Genomic DNA, 23,976 nt, shown 5'->3' on the forward strand with positions numbered 1-23,976 from the left:
CAACATGACACAACAGAAGATCCCTCTGGTTAAAATGGTACCTCTTTATTTACAATAGTTTCACAGAAACAGTTTGCACCACAGTACAGACAACGCTTTCTCAGTAAGGGGATGGGACAACCCGGGGATCAGGATAAGCCAGCGGGATCACAATGAGCAGATTCATGTCTTGAAGATAAGACACTACAATTTGGAATCTGAGCCTGAAGACGCCTTCAGTTTCTCTTTAAAACAAACGCCGCGCGGACCGACGGCAATTCTGGTTTGAAACGTCGCGAAAACATCCCGAGCTCTGCAACCAGCAGTGCAACAAACACTAGAAGACGGGGTGCACAGGTAAAACGTATCCAGTTCAAACTCCGTCTGTTCGCAAACAATCGTTTTGTGGTTGCCAGTCGCTCCCCGGTGAAGTTGCTGATGCTGCATTGTTAAACTTCCCCCTCAATCCTGGATTTGGATCCTAAAATTCCTGCGTCTAAAAATCTGTCTACAATATGGCTTTTTATATAATCGGAAACAATATGTCGTCCACACGTACAAGCCCAAACAGCAGATGGCACATAAATAGCAAAGCTTAGAACTTTCATCCGAACTGGACCAAGTTTTAGAAGAAAAAAAAGAAAAAAATCCCATTAAACTTCTTTTCAAATGAATACTGTAGGAGGCTGAAATCTGCTCTGATTAAAATGCTTAAAAGGCAACACAAACCGACTTTTCTTTGCAAATATCCATTTAAAAACAAATCGAGTACAAAAAAGAAGAAAAAAAACACAGAGCTTTAATGGGAACACATAGCAGCACGTGTGTGGCAAACACGCTCGTTCAACCCGACTCTGACATGCATATTTCTACCTGCAGACTTCAGAGAGCGTCTCTTGCAGAACTCCCGTTTCTCGTTCGTTAACTCGGCCTCACGGTTCTCTTAATCGAGTGTTTCCCTCCACCCCATCGTGAAACTCTGATGGTGTAAACGAAGGAAAGACACGAACCAAACTGAATCCTGCTACAGGATGCGCCGAAGTTACACTGACCAGAATCAACTGAAGAACATCTGTAGTGAATGCCGCGATTCTTCTGTTATCTGGCTTTTTAACTCGTTCAAATACAGTTTATTGTACAAGTGGTTTTAAAAAAAATTTTAAAAACTGTTTAAACACTGAAAAACATAGCTTGACGTTGCTGAATATACAGATGCATCTCAATAAATAAAAAGAGCTGAGAAGTCCATTTTAAACTGAAAATCGTTTTATATTTTAGGCATATTTTTGCTGCTAACTCAGTGATTATCTAACCAATCATCTCAAATTCAGTTTTTCATAAAATTTGAGTATTACATAAGAGCAATCACTGCCAGTACTGAAGCAGAGAGTTGCTAACTCTTTTCATAAAGAGCACAGGGCACCAAGAAGATAGCTGTTTAAAAACTGCTATTCCCAAGGATAATCTAAAGTTGAGCTGAAGGAAGAAATCTGGTATGAAAAATGTGCAGCGTTAAGAGGACAGTTTAGTTCCACTGAACAGCCTAATGAATGTTTTAATTAGCTGCAAGCTATAATGTGCTTCAAATCTATTGTGTTTGCAATGAATTTAAATGAAATATTTTCAAATTGAGTTACAGAAAAAAAACGTTTGCTCATATTCCAGTTAGATGCGATGAACCTGTACAGTCAACAAACGTCTAGATTCAGCGGCAGGAAGACGAGCTTGGGTTGGATCGTCGCTCCGAGATAGTCTTTAACGAGGTCTTAAATATGGAAAAACAAGGAGTATCAAAACGGATAAAGCAGATGCAGACCTTAGTCGTTGAACCTACATCTTTGTTCTACAGGATTATACCTCAGCTTAATATTATAGCACCATCTCAAGCAAATGACAAGGCTTTTCTTGTTCAAAAAAAAAAATGATACATGGTGCAACAGCGAAGCCATCCTAGAGAAAACAAATCCAGCTTAATCTGAAAGACGTACATGTTTCTGTGTCTACCCTCTGATAGGCTTAAAAAAAAAAAAAAACAGTGAGGAAAAAGTGCAAACTATTTCTCCCACAAATCCCAGCATGCACCAAGGTGGGTGGCAGTTGTGAAGATATTCTCTACATATGGCAGTTCAAACGTTTCCAGTGTACCAACATTGATAGTTTGATGATTTTCTGATGCCCTCTACAGACAGGTATCCATTCAGTGATTGCCTTACGCACAAAGTCTGGAGGAAGCAGAAACGGAGCCCGATAACTCTAAAACAGCAATCAAACCGTCTATAGATGGGATAAGGCCTGGGGGAAGAGTTCCACCAAAGTGTTTTGTTTAGAAAATGTGGGTTCCTGGTTGGCCGTGAGGAGGTCCGGTCCAGCTGGATAAACCAAGTGGGAGAGGGGATTTAGAGTTCATGATCTGACTGAGAGTCAGTCTAGGAGATGTTTACGTGAGCCGATGCGCGAGCGGTGGGAGCGCCGGGCATCTGGGGGTCCGTATGTGTCTCGGCAGCTTTGGCATACGTATGTCTCTGGCACATGGCTCTTGCGGATTTTGGCGCAGGACAGGTGGATCCAGGTGTTGCACTTGTTACATTCGATCATGGCTCTGCCTGCGAAGGGCTTCATGCAGAAGCACGTCACCAAGTCCCACGAGTCGTCGTCTGAAAGACACAACAAGGTCGGAGAGTTTCCTTTTAGTTAAACCGTCAAACGGTTTAACTAAGAACCGTTTGACGGTTTTTAGTTAAACCGTTTTAACTAAAAACCGTTAAAACGGTTTAACTAAAAACCGTTTTAACGGTTTTAACGGTTTTAAATGTCGCCGTTTGACTCCAATGTCAAACGGCGACATTGGAGTTTCATAGCGCAACGGGATCTTACCGGAGTCCACCATTATGTCCTCGTCCTCTCCTGAGCCGTCTTCGTCTCGGAACACCACCTGCTTTCCCTGGCGGAACACGGTTCGGTTTCCTGAAAAGCCCTCCACCTTCTGTACCTTTACGACCCCCTCTTCCAGGTCTCGACCGTCCCAGTGTCGATGTTCCTCCTTTGGCTCCTCCTTGCAGGGCGAAGGGCTGGGCAGGCACACAGGGATGAGGGGAATGCTGAACTCATCTTCGGGCTCTTCTTTGATTAGTCGGCTGCCGAAGGACAGAGGGGACTGAAACTCCGGTTCTACTCCGTGGGTCGGCTGGGCCCTCGATTCCTCACCAGAGTGATACTCCCTCTCCTTTCGCCTCTTCTTCTTCTTCAGCTTCTCAGCTTTTCTGTGGTCATCTGGATGCAGGGTGGAGATTGTGCGCTACAGAGAAAGCAAAGTTCATACAGCAAACTGACTGAACAAAGAAGTCGAATTATGTGTTGACGGTTGAAGCTTACGTCTCGCTTGCTATGAGAGGATAGCAAAGGCGCCGGCTGTGGACGCTTCCTGCTTCTGTCTTGGGGCACCTTGGGCGGCCGCTGGGGGCAGGAGGCTCCGGGTCCGGGGGTCCAGCCATCGCTGTCGGCTGTGCTGCCTGTGCTGTTGGGAGGACTGGAGCTACTGCGAAGTGGAGAGTCCTGGAAAAGGAAACCAGTGATGTTCAGTCAAAACTTGAAACGGTCCAACAAATCGGCTATTGACCGGAAACCGGATGATTTTTAGCTCCCCAGAACGGCTGGAAACACCAGAAATGCTAGATTTTTTATTTTTTTTGTCCTGGTTAGTGAATGCAATTGTTCTGCATTGGCGTTGTTACTGAATCAGCCAGTGAAGCTGTTTAAAAATGAAGTCAATTGAAACACAGTGAGTAAACAATTTACTACAACATGTTGAGAGAGCGAGACCTTTAGCAGAAAACAAGACGACTTGTAAAAAAAAAAAACAGAGGTTACAACACAAGTATGTGTTGCAGTTTAATACAACAATCATTTCACTAGAACAAATTACGTAAAGGATGAATGAAGCTCAGTGAATGGTTTGGTGTAAATGTGAGAACAGTAGTGCTGGTTGAGGTGACCGTTTCAAAACAAGCAAACAAAACACAGAATGACAGGAAGCAGCGTAGCCATGTGTAAAACCAGAAGCGGTCTACATGACAAAAACACACTTTTGGGCAGGAAGTGCAAAGGCTGCTCTACACACTTGGACCAAGATAAACTACAGGCCCAAAGGAACCTGTTTGACATGATGCCATTGTGTTTCAGTCTTGCGTACCGAAACACAGAATTATGTCCCCACTTTCTTCTCTTTCTTCGGCACTCTTATTCTGTTTTCCATTAAACATAATTCGAGAACAGAAAATTGAAGCAGGTCAAAAATCTTAAAGTTTGAAATAGACTTTTCTGAACAAATAAAACCAAAACTGGGGTTTCTGCAAGTTTCAGTAAGTATTTTGAAGACTTCCAATAATTTGAATTTAAGATCTACATTAATTACAAAACAGCATGAGCAGCTGACCGTAAGTTACTTTATAGGGCTGGCGTACATAAATATTTGCCCATTTGCTTATTTTTTCCAACTTCAAACCCTTTTGCACAACACGTCATTTAGTTATTGACGACATGTTTCAGACAACTAACAAAATTCCTGCATTCTTAAAAAAAAACACACACACATATCACAAGACCATTTCAAGTCTTAAGAAATGTTTGATTTCTTAAGACCTGAAATGTTTGATTTCAAAACATTTTTAAACCAGCTACAGTAGTTGTTTCAGGGGTTGAATTATTTTGCAGGTTCACATGAAAGACTGAAGAATCAGTCATAAATAACCTCCTGACAGCGCTGCCATTAATCATGGGCCTTGTCGTTTTGTCACAGTGTAACCAAATCCAAATTCCTCAGCAAAAACTACAACACTCAAAACAAATGAGTCCTGCAACTGAACATACTAGAAAACAAAAATAATGGAAGCAGAGATTAATGGGTAAATGAAGGAGTTTAAGAGCTACATTTTAAATTACATTTTAGAGGTGCAGCAAACTATTGCCCAGAGATCAGAATAAAAGTACATTTTTGATTGGCAGGTTAAAAACAAAAAGCAATTGCTTAGAAACTGAGAACCGCTATCATTCCTAGTCTATAAATGATACCAAAAATCATATACTTTGATGCACTTTTCAAAGATTAGTAAAATAAGTAAAAGTTTGGAACATGGGTTTTGATTCATATCTTGCAATTCATTGATTTACTGTTGGATTAAAACCTATTATAGCTATCAAGGAATCTATAGCGTATTTTATGTCTTACAAAAATAAAAGCTAAAGTCTAAATCAACATTGAGAGATCCAACATCAAAGAAAAACAGGAATTGGTATCAGCCAGAAAAACCCTGACCGATGCAAACTATTATTGCTCAAGAGGAATTCAATGCAGTGTGTATGCATACATGAACATACATATGACCTTTGAATAATTTAACAGTTTTGTAAATGTACTCTGAGATTAAATAGTTTTGATGTGATACCTAAAAAAATAAATTCCTCTTATTTAGTGTAATACTTTGTTTTCTGTCTGTTTACATGTAAAAAAAAATAAAGAGATGAATAATAATTAAAAAAAACATTTTTAAAAAACACACAAACTGTCAAGTTTTGTTTAGGTCACAGAAAGTGTTTTGACCACCTACCTCTTGTGGGTATGGGATGTAACCGGCATAAGCCAACACAAACGTGCAAAACTTGTTAAAATCTTCCACCGTCCTCCTCCTCCGGTACGGCGGGCTGAAACCCTAACAAAGACACAAAACCATGTTGTTGAAACCTGCACATCAACAGCCTCAACATGGCGATGATGACATTAACGAGAAGTGACCGCCTGTGCACCATTCACACACTGTGCAAACTAACAAGAGTTGGCACGGCGCCACGACCAAAGACTGGATGTAACAATATCATCAAAATCTCGACAGACATGAAGTAAAGTGAAATCGATTCTACTCAAATCACTGTGAGTACGTTATCTGGCGACCAACCCCCACCGATAGACCCCAACTACAAACTAACAGCTACGGCTAGCTGCTGTGGCTAGTGGTAAACAGCCGTTGCTAAGAGGCTAGCGACAACTCGGATAAGCTGCCGAAAACACACAACGACGCATCAAACTAACTTCACCCTATAAACAGCGTCCGTCTAAGTTATAAAAACATGTATATTAGCAAACTGTTAGCTGACGACAAAGCTAGGTTGTTTGACAGTTCATGTTAGCCAGCGTTGCTTTTAGCATCCCCCGCTATGATGATGGAATGTGTTCTTTTCGACGAAACTCCGGGTTGGCGAGCCTTACCATGTCACAAAACCCCGCTTGAATTAGCAGAAACGACGTATTAAGCAAATGGAACAACAACTTCGAGTACAGACATATAAACATTCCTTAATGTTCAGCGTGTGCAACTTTAAGCACTATGACAACATGAGCATAGCAGGCTAACATCGGCTGTGCCGTGTGGTGTGACAAACCTAAATCAACTTGAACACTGCTAGCCGTGACAGAAAACTACTCACTGGGATACCGTTACATAAATCACTCACCTCCGGCTGAAATGCATGGGATGTCGATGGGTTTATGTCACCCATCTCTGCAGAGAATCCGACCACTCGACGTGTTATGGGTAAGCTCCACACAAGCTACAAAAGCGGGTACCTCGGTGGGATCGTAAACGCTTATTTAGCTTCTGCTCGCTCGATGCCAACCGCTAACTAACGTTACCTGTGCTAAGACTCGAAGCAACAGTGTTACCTCAGGTTGACATCACAAACATTACTTTTACTGGCAATAGTTAACTAAATAGTCGGCAAAAACACGGAAAAGTGTGACAATTAAATGAAACCAAACGTTGCTACACTTTTTCCCCTCAACGGAGCTATTCAGTGAGGTCGTGGTTTGATCCCGTTTACCGACTCTTCAGAGGTCCACTTCTGCTGTCACTTGCAGCCTCCCTCCCCACTTTCTTCTCTTTCTTCGGCCAAGTGTTAGCGCCCTCTGCTGGGCGCCAGAGTGAGGTGTTCCTGGAGCTAAATGAATCAGAGGTTTGTCATATTCGGTAAATAATTTTTTTTTTAAAAGCATTAAATCCAGTCTTTGTTTTAGTGCCGAGTCCTGGCCGTGTGTAACTATCATATTCCGTGGTTTCTTCTTCACATTTAAGATTGCGTTTACAGAACCCTTCCTAGTTTTGCTGTCAGAAATAGCACACTGAAAAGTTTTGAAAAATCCAAATCTTCAGTTTGATCAAATTTATTATTCTGTGGGTAAAAATCCCAAATAAATTTTTTAAAATTTTTTATTAAGATTACCAGTACCACAACAAGAGGCATCATCTGGAGCTAGATGTAAGGTAAGGTCACTGCTTATTTCTAGCGATATTTTATTTTTTACTTATCTATAATAATTTAGTCTGGCTTTATTGTCAGTGGGTCTGAGATTGAAAAATACTGCCTGACAATGGGAACATGGGAACTACATATTTTTGTCACAAAAAGAACTTCATTACCTCTTATTATGAAGAATTTATTATATAATTTGATGTTTTAAATTCTTCTTGCGTACATTGTGTTTTTCTGAAATGACATTTTGGTGAAATAAAATGTGTGCAATATTTACAACATAAAACAGTGTGTTCACTTACTCACTCATAGGACAAATATTGCAAAATAATTTGAAACATTTCTATTATTGTCGTTGAAGAATGAATCATTGCTATGATCCTCATATCATCCTTAACATAAGAAAATTGCATTTTTATATTAAGCTCATCATGGTGTTTCTTCTGAGTGCACAGCGCCGTTTGTCCTGCAGAGGGCGGTAATGAATCCGATTCAACATTAATCCATTGTAATCCCCATAGCGTCCGACATCTTTCCATTTCCGGTTGATAAGTAGTATTCTTACTAGGCAGCAGTCGTGCTAATGTTTACAAATTAATATCGTTTAAGATGGAGAACGTGAGACTTCAGGGTTTTAGGACGTTTTTGACTGAACACTTCACCGCGCTGGCCGTGGAGGTGTTCGGTGAGGTTGAGAGCATGATGGAGGCTTGCTACGAAGAAAACAAACGACTGAGGAACATGCTGCACATGGTGCTGACCCCTGAAATAAAGTTAACCAGAATAGGTTCGTGCTTTAAAATGTTTGCAATGTCTACTAACCTTGCTTTGTGGCTTCAGTCTTAAATCGATCACAGAAGCTGATTGGCATAACTTTAATAGTGGTGTTATAAATCAGGAAAGTTGGTTCAGAGTTCCAGCCCATATTTGAACGAAGCAATTTTCTGGTTTGGATAAGAGTAGAAAAAATAAATAAATTTGTATTTTCAAGCTTAATTCCACATCCTGTTGTATAAAAGTTGTTCCCTTTTATGCATCCATTCAGCCATCTTACTCTTTGTCTTATATCTATCCATTCATCCCTCTATCCGTCTTTTATTCTAACATTTCCATTTTGAACAGTAACGTTTGTTGATTTGTGTGTGTACCTGAAAACAATAATTACGAAGAAATGTTTTTGGGCGCACCACTGGGAAATCACGAAATGGGTTATTTGATCCAAGAGGGTTATTTGTTTCTGTCGGTTAATGGTCATGGTATTTGATTCTTTAAGTAAGGTACAAGATGTAATGTCAACTAATATGTACGTTTCTTTGTTCTTTCTAAATGATAGATGCCAATTTGTTCAAAGAAACACCCCAAATTACTGGAAGGCAACTTTTGGAGCAAAACACAACGCCGGGCCTTGAAACAGCAGAGCCGTTGAATAAAAGACCTAAAGAAGAGACGATTGAATATGAAATTAGCTATGAGATGGAACAGCAACAATGGCCGGCAGGAGTAGAAAACGCCTTTCTAGTTACCATAAAAGATGATCCAGAAGATGAAGTGGGAAAAACAACCTGCGTCACAGAGACACCCAGTGAAGCGGCTGTTCAGCAGCAGGACTCTTCTGACACGATCTCGGCTTACGACAATTTAAGCGAACAGGAAGGCTGGTCGTCCTCGGGGCCAGATGAAGCTGCACATGCACCATTGCAAGTAGACAAAGACAGAATGAATGTCAACCAGCGAATAAATCCTGAAACTACAAGTAAGAATGTAAGTGTGACAAAATTCTCCCCTAAATCTAAAGCTTTTTGGTTAGTAAATTACGTTGGACAGGATAGGCGGGCATGCATAGCCAAACATATGGTCATATATGCGTCATTACTCTTTGTGAAAATGATTGATCAAATATCGCTGTTCTACCACAAAGTATGAACTTGAAGACAGAGAAACTTATAAAGTAAGTCCTGACCTGGCACAGGTGCTGCTGTGCTGCTGCTCTATGATGCTATAACAAAACAGCAGCACAGGTAGGGAAGTCATTTTTTAATTATTATTATTAGTTATCTGCTTGTGAAATGCACAGACATTAGTGCCACCGATCACACACAGTGCAATGTCTTGTTAAAGAACTAGTTCAAACCATTTACATTTTCATGGCAATAAAATAATGTTTATTTGTTTTTCTTTTTTTCTGTATTGAAAGGAGTCAAAGTTCTCCCAACAGAAGACAATCCTACAAATGCCAAGGTAAGATTTAATTTCCTGCTTTATGCTTCCATTTTTTAAAATCATTTTTACCTTCAGTATTTCAATAATTTTGCTCGTAACACCTTTTTTTTTTAGGATGATGCTCCACAAGTCTCTTACGCTTTCCCGAGTTGACCAACAGTCCTTTGTAGACAGGCTTTCTGAAGCGTTTAGTGATTTCCCTGATGACCAGAAGCCACTGATAACCACAGTGGGCCTAAAACTTGATGGGGAATGGACAGAGTGTGCTTTCGGAGAAGTCCCTAAAGGCTCCCCCATTTCCTACCAATGCCCGCTGCCATCCAGTCAGGATTTCAAGCCCCATTACGATGCCCCCTCTCAACCGTTGCTTCCCCTGTCCCGTCGCACGTTGGAGCCAGAGACTGTCTTTCCTACACTCAGTGTTCAAGAGCAGACATTTGTAAATGCCATGAATGTCACCTGGGAGGAAGCGCACAGCCTGGAGAAAAGCACCCGAGGAAATATGGAGGCTGCAGATCAGCAACTGAAGATGCGTCTCACCGGCCGATTTAGAGACATCTGCAACCTGAAGCCAGGACGGAGCCACGCAGAACACCTCCTGTTCAAGATTCAGAAAGGAAAGCCGCGGTGCAAGACCGCGCAAATCGACGTGGAGATGAAGCCGGAAGCTCTTCGGGAATACTGCCGGCATTTGTGCGTCAACTGGTCGCCATGCGGTTTGGTTGTCCACCCAAATGCGCCGTGGTTGGGAGCGATGCCTGACGGGTTGGTGTACGACCCCAAAGAGACGAGCAACTTTGGGCTGGTGCATGTCCAGTTCCTCAACGTCAAGAGCTTCATAGAGTGTTCATTTCTGGCCTGTAAGAGCGGAGCGTTGCTGGTAAAGAGAGCCCACCGCCATTACTGGCACATGCAAGGAGAGATGCTGGTGACGGGCACGCAATGGTGTGATCTAGTGCTGTACGCCAGGGAAGACATGCTGGTCCAGCGGATCTACCGCGATGAGGCGTTCATCAAACTGATGAAAAAGAAGCTGGAAGAATTCTTCTTCTATTATTATCTGCCTAACCTGATTTAAGTTTGATGTGACAAAATGAATCTTATGTTTGAAGCATCCCAGGGCTTTTGTTGGACAGAGGATTTTCACTACAGCTTCAAAGTATATCAAATAATCTATCCACGAATGGCTTTGGAAATGTTATTACATCATATGTGATTAAAAAGCTTTGAGTCTAAAGCGATATTCACAGTAAGCTGTGGTTTGGCCAAATCACAAACAAGATATTTCCATTCAGCAAAGCCGATTTAGGAGGAGTAGCTCAATTTTCTAAGCAGATTTAGACCTGTTCTAGTGAATATTTGAAAAGCTGTGGTGAGAAATAATATTGTACACAGTTCTCTGCAGGCCTTTTGTTACCATGTTGCGCATTAATTTCAGGAGCTGTAACTCTAAAACCAGTGTTTCAGGTACTGGTTACTTTGTTTTTGACAGATTAAAAATTGTTGCCTTTTCAGACTGACCACCACAGGGGGAAGTTTGTATTTCTTTTTTTTTTTTTTTTACTTTCAAAATGTTCTCAAATTCAGAAGAAAAGGAATAAATGTTTGTTTCATGATTAATTTTCTCAATTTTTGGAAGTTGGATTGTTCAGAATTAAAGTTGCTTTTAAATCTTGTATTATTTATCAGTCTAATTGCTCATTTTATCAAGTTTCCTTTGCAGTCTATGGATGAAGTAGATATTTTTCTGGTAAATGTGTCCAACAGTTTGTTTACTAATTCATTGTATTTTCTTAGTGTTGTATTTTTCCTCTGAATGTAATGGTAAACCTTTGCAGTTTTATATTAAAATGAGGGAAATGGATTAAGAAGCGTTCTAGCTCAAGTCTGGAAATGTTTGGTCAAGAGTTCAGAGTAAGAACCCGGTGTTATGGTTAAACTTTTAAATCTCAGATTTAAACCTGTTTATGGCGTACTCAGCCTTTCCATCCAGTCAGCTGGAGGTTTAGACCTAGACTAAAACACGAGTTCATTCTTTGACTTTTCATTTCACTTGCCAGGTTAAGCAATTTTTAGAACCTCAAAAGTTTAAAATACTTCAAAACTAAAATATTGGCAAATTCACTTTTTTTCCTTGCCTTTTGTCACAGTTTGAGTTCTCACAGTAAATGCCACAATTGTCAAGTGAGAATTTAATTTGAAATTGAAAACTGACAACACGTTTTCTGATCGACGTGACAACTGACTGAACAGATAAGGCACCAGGATTAATTAAGCCTGGCTGTTTAACCTGGTCTGGAGCATGCTATCTGCTCAGAATAAATCACCATGGTAACTCATGTGCCACTGCTTTTGTGAAACTGAATCAAGGCTTAATTCAAATGGGTGTTTTGAGCTAAATCTTGATTACAGATCTACAAGATTACCATTTTAAAGTGGCGAGTCCAAGCCATGGTAGGAAACCTGTGAGATGACATCAAACATGCCGTATCTTCTGCAAAACAAAAAAATAATTGAGGAATTATTTCATCACAAACGATGAAATCTGACTGACTCCGTTAAACACAGATGTGAAGCAAGTCTCAGAAGCTTTCACATTAAATAAGTGTAAGGAGTTTTGTATTTTACTCACTCACTGTTGTTATTTTAAACACAACCAATTCCTAATATACTAGGACAACATAATAACAGTCCTGATCTTGAATTGACAGCGGACCTTCCTCCTTTTCACCAATTTTCTGCAGACGCTCCAGGTGCAACAAAAAGACGGTGAAATATTGCTTTATTTGTCCGGTAGAGGGCGCTGTGCTCAATAATGAAGTAAAAACTCGCAGGTTACTTTACTGCTGGGTGTTGGGAATGTTTTTTTGTTTATGTGTTTTTGCCCCCCCCCCCCCCCCCCCACACACACACACACACACACTGGAAATGATGCGTCATGTTTTAGAATCGGCGTTTCTGTGTAGTCATAACTATTAGTCAGCAGATCAGCCAGTTATTTTGTGCTGACGGCTCTGCGTGACTGACTGACTGAGGGAGGGGGGAGTGTGTGCGGGCTGACCGGATGCAGTTGTTTTGAAATCATCAGCTCTGTCCTCCGAGGGACGCTCGACTCTGCTGCTTGAGTCTGCACCGAGCAGCCGCCTCGGTTAAGTCCCACGATGCCGATCAATAAGACCCACGTCAGTGTCGCCTACTCTTCGCTCGGTGTGATCCTGGGGGTCTCTGCCTTCCTGGTGTGGAACATCGTGTACAAACAGCAGTGGACCGGGGCCATGGGGGGTCTGTCAGGTGATGTCACACTTTTCCAAATTTACACTCTGGCAACAAGAGAGGCGGTTTGTTTTTACTGCGTCCTGGCTGCTTCTTACTAAGTGTCCCTGCGTGTATTAGAGGTCACAGTTCAAATGTCGTGAAGGTACAAACCCTCCCAATTAAACCCATGAAGGCTGATGCATTTTTGCTTTTACGTTAAAATGAATGTTTGCTCTTTAAAAGGATTAAATGACACTTTACGTTGGGGGGCCAGGGGAGAAGTGTTCATGAGGCGGTGAGGGTGTATCTCTCATTTTATAATCATGGGTTCAAAGTTCACTTTAGTGTCTGTTAAACCATATCTACAGATTTGGAACTGGGTTGTTCTAGCAGCACGGTGCGACATGCAAAAGTGTATTAGATTTAGATTTAGGCATAAACAACATAAATCTCAAGTACATGACAGGTAAAAGTAATAAATGGTGCAGCAAGAGTTGAATATAAAGTGCTGTCTTTAATTTCAAGAACTTAATCCCATTCAATCATGGTCATATTTTTTGAGTTTAAGGTATGCCTTTTTTATTTTCCTGCATTTATCAGTTTTGTTTCTTGATTTATTTATTTTTTAATCATTTGGCTTATGACTAAGGATTGTATTTCAGTGCTGTGCATTTATCAAGCTAACAGTTACATCCATATCAGTGGATCTATTACCAAAGATCTGGATATAAAGGACTCTAGTAGTCCTATCTATCTCTGTAGGACTAGTTCATATCTATTACCTTTGCACCCATTTAGTCCGGGCCTATCCTGTAACAAGTTCAAAAAGGATAAGAAACACGTGACAGTAAAATGACGTTATTGTTGCATTTTTTAAGATTAAATTGTGGGAAATTACTGCTAAAAGCTGTAGTGAGTTGTATGTCATTTAAGCATGTCCATCTTTACAGGGAGGTCAGAACAGTTCCTGCTGCTGTAGGGCAGACTAAGTGAAATGTGTTGACTCATGAAAAAGTCTGTTCTCTTCTTCATGAGATAATGACTAACCAAACCTAGCTGAACAACTTTGTAATGATTTGCCAAAATCAGATGTAACGGTCTTTTCATTTTAGCATCACGGCCCACATTTGCTGATAATGGGCGTTTTAAATAGATTTTCTTAATTTCTTAGCTGCCACTTAATTTAATAGAAGCAATAGAGTCAAATTTATAATGTGCTGATTTTTATTTATTTATTTAAAATTTTTTGGAGGCACAAAAGATATCGGTGACACTGAATACATCCAGCTGTTGTTGAATAAAAGATAATGATGTTTAGGCTGTAGAGTCTCAGTCTGTATGAGGTCAGTGTTACTAGGTGAAGGTCATCGGGTGAATTAACTCCCAGTGGGGATCTAAACTAGCTGTACTTTGGTTTGTACATTAAAAAACAACTTATTTCTTTTTGGTGTGTAACAGTTTCAAAAGAGAGCTTAAATAATCATAGATTTTAAATAGGAATTTTTCAGAGGATGTAATTCTTGCGATGCAAAATGTCCCGTTAGTTGGCCCAAACAATTTTTTTATGTGGACTTTCTCTGCTTGTGTTTTTTTCTTTGTTTGCAGCTGGCAAAAGAATTACAATAAGTGCAAGTCTTACATTGTAGCTTTTGCATAATGCAACAATAACATTATACATTATTTCTGGATTGGAGTTTTAGAGTATTGTAACGTGAAATCAATAGCTTACCAGATCTACTAGAAACACTCGGCTCAGTTTGTGATGGAACTGCAAACAAAGCTCATTTTAATGGATTTATTCATCAGTCCTTCTGCCTCTCCTCTTCAGGTGTTTTGGCCCTGTGGACCCTGATCACTCACGTCATGTACCTGCAGGACTACTGGCGGACGTGGCTAAAGGGGCTCAAGTTCTTCCTTTGCATGGCGATTTTCTTCTCTGTGCTCGCCATCGTGGCCTTCGTCGCTTTCCTCTCCATTGCCATCAGCAGGAAAGAGTGTAAGCCGTCCCATGTCACTTACCAATGAAGGATTAAAAACTAAAAAAATAAGTAGACAAGTTAAACTAAACGGGGCAACGGATGTAGGTGTGACCAAGGCAACAGGGTAAATACAAATGAAACCATCTAGTTACGCACACAAAAAAAAAAATCTTTTTTTGTTTGTTTCAGGACTTTGTCTCCATGAATTAACTTTGGAGTAATCTTCTTTTCTGAGTGGCTTTTTTTGATTTGGTTGATTCAAACCATTTACAGTAAAACATGTAAATCTCTGGGACACGGAGCCCATCTCCTTCCTGAACTATCTGATGACTGGACATCTTCATGCTATGCATTCTTGTATATTAGTGTTGTAACAGAGGAATGAGGCGCCTTTAGGCATCTTGAAATTGTACCCAACAACTAATCAGACTCATAGAGGTACATGGTACATTTTCTTTCTGATATCTTGGATTTTTTATTTTTTTTGAATGCATTTAAGATGTTGCGTTAGAATAACGTAGGTGTGTTCCCGCATGTGAATTATCTGAAGCGACTCTCCCAAATTGTTGTAAGGCATAATATTCTTAATTTGTGTTAGGAAAAAAAATCTCTAAGAATTCTAGCTTAATCTGATTTAATGTCAGACAATGACATTTTCTAACTTTTGTTTCAATGTTATAGGAAATTGCAGAGAGTTTAATTTAAATCTGCATGATTCAACAAACCTAACAAGTGTTCAAATGTTCCACGAAAACAAAGATTTGAGGCATTATTGATCCTTTAGCGTTAGTCTTGTGAGACTTGCAGTGAGGAGGAGTCAGATTTAGAGACACTAGTTTTGACTGTTGTTTAAGACCGAGATATTTAAATAACTTTATTTATTTAGTTTTTAGCACTCAGCTTCCATGTAATCCGTGTTGTATCAGTGTGTGCATAGATACTCCTCTGAGGTTTTTCCACAGCTCTGTGTAACGCATGTCTCCCTGCTTCAGCTTTCGCTGACCCTCGGAGTCTCTACCTGTCGGCTGTGTGGAGCGCCATGAGCCTGAAGTGGTCCTTCCTGCTCCTCCTGGCTGCCAAACGCTACCGCAAAGAGTTTGCGGACATCAGCATCCTCAGTGACTTCTGAATTCGCTGCCCTGTCCTGCAGCCACCACTCAGAGACTTTGGAGTCCAGTCACTGTGCTGGCTCTACAGCCCGAATGAGCACTGTAGCAAATTTGGAGGAACTGCGGGAAGTTTGAAAACTAATTTCTTCACTTTGTTGCACTTGCATCACCGCCTTATTTTCTTCCCATAGGAAGGACTTCTGTTGAATCCAGCACTCTTCTTTACAGTCCATAATGGTCTTATTATTTGGCATCTACAAATGTAATCATTTGCACATTCCTGTCTTTTTTTTTTTTCTCTCCAACACTAGAATTTCAATACACTCTTGTGGAAAAAAGTTACAGTTTCATGCTACTGCCACTAGAGGTCTCTACTCCTCCAACTATAATGAAACAGTTTGGATTTCCGTACGTCAACCTGACTCTGGCTTCCTTATTCATGTTGTATATCATGAATAATTTCTTCCTAGAGAATGAAGAAAGTCTTTTACAGATAAGTCACCTTCCTAAATAGTGTTAAAAAAAAACAACTAAATGAAACATTTAGACTTTCTTTTGCAAATTTTAACTATGTATAAAAGACCTCAATTCAGGGGGATTTTAATGTAAATAGGTTTTGTAGTATTTATAATTGCCTGCAAAAGTTTTGTTGTGTGTGCGCTTAAGCGTTTGCTCATTCTTGCCTACTGCCATTGTTGTTTAGATTATTTCCCGTTTTCACTTTAAGCCTCGTTCTTTGGGATTCATCTCTCTGAGCTAATCTGAAGCTTTATGGCATTACACATCGACATGGATCTGTCAATCTGTGAATGTAGAACTTTGGGGATTTTTTGTACACGATTGGATCTGTTATTAAAGTGCACTTTTCACATAAAGAGGGATTTGCGTAGTGCAGTGTGGACAATAAGTGTTCCTCTTTTTTAGGGTTTGATGGCACTTTCTGTTCCTCTGAAACTTTTTATATTTGGTATAGTTAAAAAAAAATGCTTTTTTTGTTGTTGTTTTTGCTGTGTCATATCAACTGTGTCATGTTGTATTTAAGTTGTCTTTTTATAGATATGCTATACCTTAAATAACAAGGTTAAACCTGTAAGTGTTCCAGATTTAGCCAGACTAATTTCCATCTGTAGTCCGAACATTAAGAGGAAGAAACTATAAATTCTGACAGAAATTGAAGTCAACACCTAAAACATACATATGACAGAATAAGAAAATAATAAACTAGAAAATAAAAGAATTCAGTGGCACAAAAAGCTTTTAAGAGTTTTGACAAATTGAACGTTGCTTCAGACGTTCAACCTGTGGAGGCCTGAAGACGGAGCATGACTCTTCAAGTTTGGGATTAAACCTGATCCAACACTTTCTTTGTTTCACAGTATGTTGTGTCCATGCAGCACATCTCCTCTAGTGGTGGCGGCTGAGTCAGCATGACTGCTTAAAATCTCCCTAAAAAGAGGTTGGAGCCAAATCCATGCAAAAAATTTATATAAAAAAATAAATGTATAAAATTGATGTATTTCTCAGAAAGGCATCAGCAGATTCGTTTTCTTGCCAAATGCTACAATGATTAAATTTATAGGTGATAATGAGAAGCTACATGAATTACTAATACAATAATCCAAAAGGTGGAATTTGGACAATTTGGGATTTAATAATATACAACATTTAAAGAGCTGAATTCTGTCATTATGTGAGAATCAAAGATGTCATTAGGGCATTTTTATTTTTTTATGTGGAAACATCGCTGAGTCATCTGCATAAATTGGGACACGGACATCTGGTAAATACTTAAGTATTTGAAGGTGATTGGAGAAATAATGGAAGATTGTAGTTTTTAATTACAGCAATTAAAACATGGTTTATCAAATCATCTGCATGTAATTTTTTTTGGGATACATACTGTATTGTTGTGTATTTAACGTAACTAAAAAGATCTGAAAACGCACACAGTATACACACACAAAAAAAAACATTTCGCAACATGCTTGCAAACAGCATGGAACAGAAATGATCCATACTTATGTGGTTAATATTGCTGTATTTACTTTCACCTTAATTCGGGACATGTCTCCAAAAACAAGGTTTTTCTTTGTCCCTGGCCACATTTGCAAACTGTAATCCGTCTTTTTATGTTGTTTTGGAATAATGACTTCTTCCTCTCTCAGAGGCATTTCAGCCCATGTTGGTACAGGACTGGTTTCTCTGTGGATAATTACAGTGTCTCAGCAGCTTCCATGCTGTTTATACTGCCATAAAGTTGTTAGAGCAGATAAACATGGCACTTCCAAACACCTGGAAATTGTGACCAAGGATGAACCAGACTAGCAAAAGTCCACGTTTTTTTATTTTATTTTTTTGCCTAATACATTAGTTGCCTCTTCTTTTTTCTTCTTCTTTTTTTTTTTGCTGATGTTGCAATGTGTCCTGATCAGAAAAGCCATGACACCATCTTCTGTGCTTTCCCAAATTGTTAGACTGTAAGTAATCATCTGACTTTGAAGAAAGTAATACGAATAACAGAAAGATAAGTAATTGCAATTGTAATTGGACAGATACTGATTGATTGATAGGTCGGATTGTTTCTAGTGATCGGATTTGAAAGCAGACGAGCAGCTGCATCAGCAGTTTAATCAGCAGCTTAAATAACTGACTGGACATGCAAAGAAATGATTAGAGATGGCAGTCATTGTTTTGCACTTAAGAAGGATCGTTGCTGGCCTTCAGAAAGTGAGATTTACATCATCTGAGGAATGAAACAAACCTCCCCCTCCCTTTATACGAAGAGAAAACACCCCACTGCATTGCAACAGTAAATGCAGCCCAATAACCTGCACTTTGAAGTCAAGCAATTATTCCATCCATCCACGTTTTTATTCCACCCCCTTTAAAGGAAAGGTGGGGCAAAGCGGGGGGAGGGGAGCGGACGTGCAGTTTTTTTTGGGTGCCTGATTTGGTTAATACGTGGACTTTGAAGTTGATGCGAAAAATATGTGAGTGACTTATTAAAGCTCTATCAGTGTTTTTAGTGGATTTGAACTCGTTAGGTGATTTGTTTATCGCATGTTGGCCGGCAAAATAAAAAAATAAAAAATGTGCCTCTTGGATGCGTTTTTGCAGCTGGGAAAGACAAAGTTAAATGATCACTAAGTGTGATGGGAGCAACTGTGATTATTTCACTTTCTCTGTGGCTTTCCCTCCTCCCTCCTGCAGGACATTTTCTTGTGGCGCTCATACCTTAATGGCATTATACTGGTTTATTTGCAAGCCCCAAGAGCCTCGTTGCACCGAGGTAATTGGGATGTTGTGGTTAAATCCCCATGGTAACGTTTTTTAATCCGGCTGTTATAAACTTCGACATTAAGAGTCTGAAAAACAATCTGCCTCACTTTCCACTGAGGAGGCCGGGGGCTTTTGGAACCAAATGCGTCTTATTAAGTTTTATACACCAACCTTTAAAAAGTATGTGTGTGTGTGCTGCATGGAGGAGAAAGGGAGGGGGTAGGGAGTGTGTGTGTGTGTGTGTGTGTGTGGTGGGGGGGTCTTGTTTTATTCAATTATAAGTCTCCTTTCTACACAAATCAAGGAAGGAAGCCGCCTTGACTGGCAGTCTGGCCGAGTGCGGTGAGACTGGAAACAATAGTTTACACATTGGAAGAAGCCAAAAATATCCCAAACATCCTGCACAATTAGACACCGGAGCGACAGCAATACAAAAATCATAATCTCCAGCAAATCATCTGCTGGGAAGGTTCTTCCTCTGATCTGCAATCAAACCCAATAAAAACATCAACATGAAAGAGAGACACATATGTTGCATTTCAGTGAAGCTGTTTTGAGTCAATAACGCAGATATGTTTTTGGAGAACTTTTTCTTTTCGCACGTGTGTCGATACGCGATTTAATAGCAGTTCGTAAAAAATAATAATAAAAAAAAGATTCATTCATAACTTTGTGGAAACTAGCTCTGTCTGGTGGGAATCGTGAGCTGCTGTGTAAATAAACTACACTGACAGTTTACAGTTATGGTGGAAAGCACCTTTAAACCTGGACTATAAAAGATTTGAAGGTCTTTTATTGTACAGTATTAGTTAAGTAATGCTGCCCTCCCTGTTTCCTACTGCTGATACAAAAGGCCGGAAATACACACTGGCGATGCACTCCAATTTCTTTTATTACAAAAGAGCATTTCCTTATTCTGTTTTCTGCTTATTTTTGGCATAATGTTCTCTTATATTGACAATTTTCAAAAGATTTAACTTGAAACGTTACATGTCGCATCACATCTTTAGTCTGAAGTTAGTTTTTTCTTTTCAATTTTCATGAGAGTTATTCTCATTCCAAGAAATAATTGATTTAACAAACAATGAACATGAGGCTTTGCACCTACCGCTCACCGATAAGTACGGTGGATGATTTGTAATGCTGTGGGCTTGCTTCCCTTCAGATGGCTCTGCGAGCCTCGTCGCATTGCATTAACCCTCAGAAATACCAGAGAACTGTAAATAGAGATGAGACGGCCTTTTGCTAGCTGAGAATGGATCCATCAGTCGGGTCATTCAAAGGGATCAGCTCAGAAACAGCTCGCCAGATGCAAAATCACCTGCATTCGTAACAATCTGAGCTCTCAGACTTAAATCCCACAAGAAGCCTGCAGGGTGAGCGGGAAGAACACAGAGGATGAGAGAGGATCTAGAACTCTAAATACGATTCAGACAGATTGTGCACAAAGAGGAGAGATGTTACAGGCAAGAAAAGAAGATTATGCCAAAAGGAGGTTTAAGAAGTGTTGATAGAAAGAGTGCTAATAATTGTTGCACCTGTGATTTTGTTAGCCAAAACAAAGAAAATAGATGTTTTCCAATTCTGGGATTTTGTTCTCACTACATTAACTGTCCTCAAATTAAATGTTGATTTGTTTTCCTGTGGGAAATTATGCTGCTGCAATAAAAAAACAACAACAAAAACAAGATCTAAGGCTACTTTAAGGCTCCTTTACTGTGCATATTGCACAGTCGTGCAATTGCAGGTGTCCCATGTATAAAGACTAAGTCGGCTGTCCGGGTTTTGATTCCCAGGCTCTGTCATTTACTGTATGTCTGTCCTCTTTCTTATCTACTAAGCTTTCACACAAGTCCAACTGTGACAAAAAGAAATCATTGAAAAGAAAACCTAGAAATAAAATAAATAAAAAACAAACAACAACCCAACAATAGAGGTTTTCATAACTGCACCAGAAGTTGTTTCGAGCAACTTCCACAGTCGAACCTTGATTCATTTATCCCCTAGCTTTTCCACTGCAATATTTCAAGAGCATTACTGATGATACCAAACTAAATCATTTGATCTAAAAAAAGAATGACGAGGAGGAGGGGAAAAAAAAAAAAAAGAGCAAACATCTTGAATTGGTCGAGAACCAGATGGCCTTTTTTACTTTAAGAAGTTGCTTTGGCATTTTAAAGAAGGCAGCCTCAGAACGGTTACAGAGGAACTTCCGCAAAGCGTGGAACAAGGCCCACAGATATTTGAGCAACATCCAGAGCAATTTACTGTTTTATTTACAAACTAAAACATATGTCCTCAGAGCTTCAGAACCACCTCCCAGTCCACATCCACCCTGTTTCCACACTAATTTACTGTCACTGACTTTTATTTTTTCTCCTCTAATTTATTTGCCTTTTTCCCCACTTGACTTTCCCTCTCTCTGTCTATCACTCAGCAGTCAATCACAACCTTTCTACACCCCCCTGTGTGCCGACTGCACCTTAGATCCCCGTGCTTTAATGTACTTTTAGATCTTATGCTTTTTTTTTGTGTGTGTGTGCTTTTTTTTTTTTATGCTGGTGTTATTTTGTCCGATGCTCTCTGGGCCTGTGGGACCATCTGAAACATCTTACAGAGAGACACACATATTTGCCGTTTTAGAGCACAAAAGGAGATGCCATGGCGGAGGGTGTTTGAAGTGGCTTCACAGGGGGAACCAGAACCAGAGCGATGGATTTGAGAAGCCATGCAGAAATGTTAACGCAATGTAACTCTGCTAGGGCCATCTAATCTAATGGAGGCGGATACTGATTCAATGTGAAGGCAGACGCCTTTGAAGCCGGGTTCTGTTGACGTTTCTCATGCAACAGCTCTGTTGGAGGGAAGCGGCGCTCCTCTCCAACCCCCTCAGGGCAGTGGCTCTCTGTAAACGTCCGACAGAACTGGATGCGTGATAGCGTCCAACGCTGGAGATCCCAGATTGACGGTTCCTTTTCCAGGAACATTAAGCGAGCAATTAAGAGTTAGAAGCAGTCGACTCGCAGACGGGGTCCTCGTCCGAGTGAATTAACCTCAACGTGATTTGTGGTGTTTTGGTTTTCCACTTAAGGGCCAAACAGGTGTTTAATTGCCCGGTAAAACATCCAGGTATTAAGTGTTTGAACTGCCTCAGGGTTTCATCTGTGCTTCCCATGTGGTGCAGGGCCATCATCATCATCCCTCTCCGTCTTGTTTCAGCATCCAGGAGGTTATTTGCTCACCTACAGCTTGGCAAGCTCTGCACAAGGTTGCACAAGCCGAATGGCCTCCTGGTCAACTTGATCGGATGATTCTCTGAGTGACCTTTACCCTCTGCAGAGAATTTCTAAAGTATTCATACCTCTTTTTTTATGCTTTGTCACATTACAACCACAAACCTTAATGCACCCCATCACAATTTTATGTGATAGACCAAGTAAAATATAGCTTACAGTGTATTTTTTTTCTTCTGATTCACATTTAACTATGTAATATGTAACTAGTATTAACAATATATATCTTTACATGTAAAACTGTCACCATGCCATGACAGTATATCACGGCACAGATAATTAGAAAAAAATCAATCTCATTTTCCTCCTTCTGCAGAAACGCACCGCTCCCTGTCAGAAATAACCAATCAGAGCCAAGAGGAAGGTCTTAGCGTTATCTATCATATGCTCGTGTGTGCGCTGCTCAGTGTGCCAACCACCTAGAAGCAACTTACCGTTACAAAAAAAAACCCGTTTATCTGTCGTCATCCGTGGCTATGCTAACTAGCCTTAGTATTCATGTCAGGCTCTGGTGTGAGGAACTAGCTGTAGCGTAGCAGAAAGCAAGTGGAGGGTATGAGCAGCTCACGCTCTGTCAGATTGGATGAACAGTGTGTGTGTTCGACACACACAGGTTGAATACAGTGTGTGTATTCAACCTGTTACTGTGTCCTTGAAAATAAGAGCGTATTCGTATCACCAAACAGTCGGTGTGTTTCTGCCCGGCTGCTTGGAGTGACACTTTAACTGAAATGAGATGAACTTTTTTTTTTTTCTTAGTTTTTTTCCCTTGTCGGTCACACAGCAGATCTGATGGAAATGCAATGTGTTCTGCATTTGCCGGGTCGCCTCTGTGTCACATTATCACTTTCAGAATGAGTTCATGAGTCCTGCTGTTAGCACACATGGACGCGATATGATGTAACGCCGAAGCAACATTTCAGACGCACGTTCTCACAGAAAAATAAATGAACGTTGTTTTCGAAGGAACTGTCTCTTTCATGGGGCCTATTGTCACTTAACGACTCCCATAAAGATAAAAAAAATTAATTTGCTGCTCAGATAATTTTGCCGCATCGAGCATTCACGATCCCAGCTCATGTTGTCTTTGTTGTTTTGCTTTGTTTTTCTGTTATATCTTGTAACAGCTGAGCCTCTCTTATCCCTGCATGTCCAAAATAATAAGAACTGTACGCGTCATCATCCGGCCTGACCTGCCGTGCACTGTGCCATATCCCCAGCTCTGCTGGGAGCTCCACTGGGACTGTTCGTAATGTGCCTCAGACGGACCCCTGTACTTGAACGGCATAATCAGTGCCAGAGCAGGATATTAGCTAAATTGCACATGAAAGAAGGGATATTTAAAGGAAGCTCGAGCGCTAAATATTATGATAAATTATGTTCTCATATGAGAGGATGCGTAAGGGTTGAACAAGAATAACAGAGGCTCGCACGCAGCAGGAGATGGGGTGGATTTTTTTAAAAGCAAGACTGTACCTTTTTATTTTGAATAAGGCAGGAATGAGAAGCCTGAAGGTCACAAGAGTCAATGTGCAACAAAATAGTTGTATTTCTGTGTTTAGC

General features: G+C 40.2%; 3 protein-coding genes across 3 annotated transcripts; 2 read left to right on the forward strand and 1 right to left on the reverse strand.

The window, feature by feature from the left end:
* Positions 1-29: 29 nt before the first annotated feature.
* Positions 30-6,887, reverse strand: phf13 (PHD finger protein 13). The gene is made up of 5 exons (XM_008409343.2): positions 6,484-6,887; positions 5,583-5,684; positions 3,352-3,531; positions 2,854-3,274; positions 30-2,633 (listed from the first exon to the last, which is right to left on the reverse strand). Exons 1-5 carry the CDS (start codon positions 6,526-6,528, stop codon positions 2,401-2,403), a joined length of 981 nt encoding a protein of 326 aa, XP_008407565.1. The 5' UTR covers positions 6,529-6,887; the 3' UTR covers positions 30-2,400.
* Positions 6,888-6,891: 4 nt separating this feature from the next.
* Positions 6,892-11,174, forward strand: LOC103464929 (uncharacterized). Its single transcript, XM_008409342.3, has 6 exons — positions 6,892-6,981; positions 7,244-7,289; positions 7,888-8,065; positions 8,612-9,039; positions 9,473-9,516; positions 9,613-11,174. Exons 1-6 carry the CDS (start codon positions 6,971-6,973, stop codon positions 10,574-10,576), a joined length of 1,671 nt encoding a protein of 556 aa, XP_008407564.1. The 5' UTR covers positions 6,892-6,970; the 3' UTR covers positions 10,577-11,174.
* A 1,237-nt stretch (positions 11,175-12,411) lies between these two features.
* Positions 12,412-17,203, forward strand: LOC103464927 (heme transporter hrg1-A-like). Its single transcript, XM_008409341.3, has 3 exons — positions 12,412-12,789; positions 14,582-14,749; positions 15,725-17,203. Exons 1-3 carry the CDS (start codon positions 12,660-12,662, stop codon positions 15,859-15,861), a joined length of 435 nt encoding a protein of 144 aa, XP_008407563.1. The 5' UTR covers positions 12,412-12,659; the 3' UTR covers positions 15,862-17,203.
* The last annotated feature ends 6,773 nt before the right edge of the window (positions 17,204-23,976 follow it).

Source organism: Poecilia reticulata, chromosome 5, assembly GCF_904066995.2.
Source record: "Poecilia reticulata chromosome 5, P_reticulata-male-v2, whole genome shotgun sequence".
Classification (NCBI taxonomy): Eukaryota; Metazoa; Chordata; class Actinopteri; order Cyprinodontiformes; family Poeciliidae; genus Poecilia; species Poecilia reticulata.

Excerpts from the sequence above, each read along its gene's own strand:
- phf13 (XM_008409343.2), bottom strand. The coding sequence starts at position 6,528 with ATGGGTGACATAAACCCATCGACATCCCATGCATTTCAGCCGGAG. Across the intron at positions 3,275-3,351 it reads CCTCTCATAGCAAGCGAGAC|CGCACAATCTCCACCCTGCA; the intron begins GTAAGCTTCAAC and ends CTTTCTCTGTAG. Across the intron at positions 2,634-2,853 it reads GGACATAATGGTGGACTCCG|ACGACGACTCGTGGGACTTG; the intron begins GTAAGATCCCGT and ends TGTGTCTTTCAG.
- LOC103464929 (XM_008409342.3), top strand. Across the intron at positions 8,066-8,611 it reads AATAAAGTTAACCAGAATAG|ATGCCAATTTGTTCAAAGAA; the intron begins GTTCGTGCTTTA and ends TCTAAATGATAG. Across the intron at positions 9,517-9,612 it reads ACAATCCTACAAATGCCAAG|GATGATGCTCCACAAGTCTC; the intron begins GTAAGATTTAAT and ends TTTTTTTTTTAG.
- LOC103464927 (XM_008409341.3), top strand. The coding sequence starts at position 12,660 with ATGCCGATCAATAAGACCCACGTCAGTGTCGCCTACTCTTCGCTCGGT. Across the intron at positions 12,790-14,581 it reads GGCCATGGGGGGTCTGTCAG|GTGTTTTGGCCCTGTGGACC; the intron begins GTGATGTCACAC and ends TCTCCTCTTCAG. Across the intron at positions 14,750-15,724 it reads TGCCATCAGCAGGAAAGAGT|CTTTCGCTGACCCTCGGAGT; the intron begins GTAAGCCGTCCC and ends TCCCTGCTTCAG.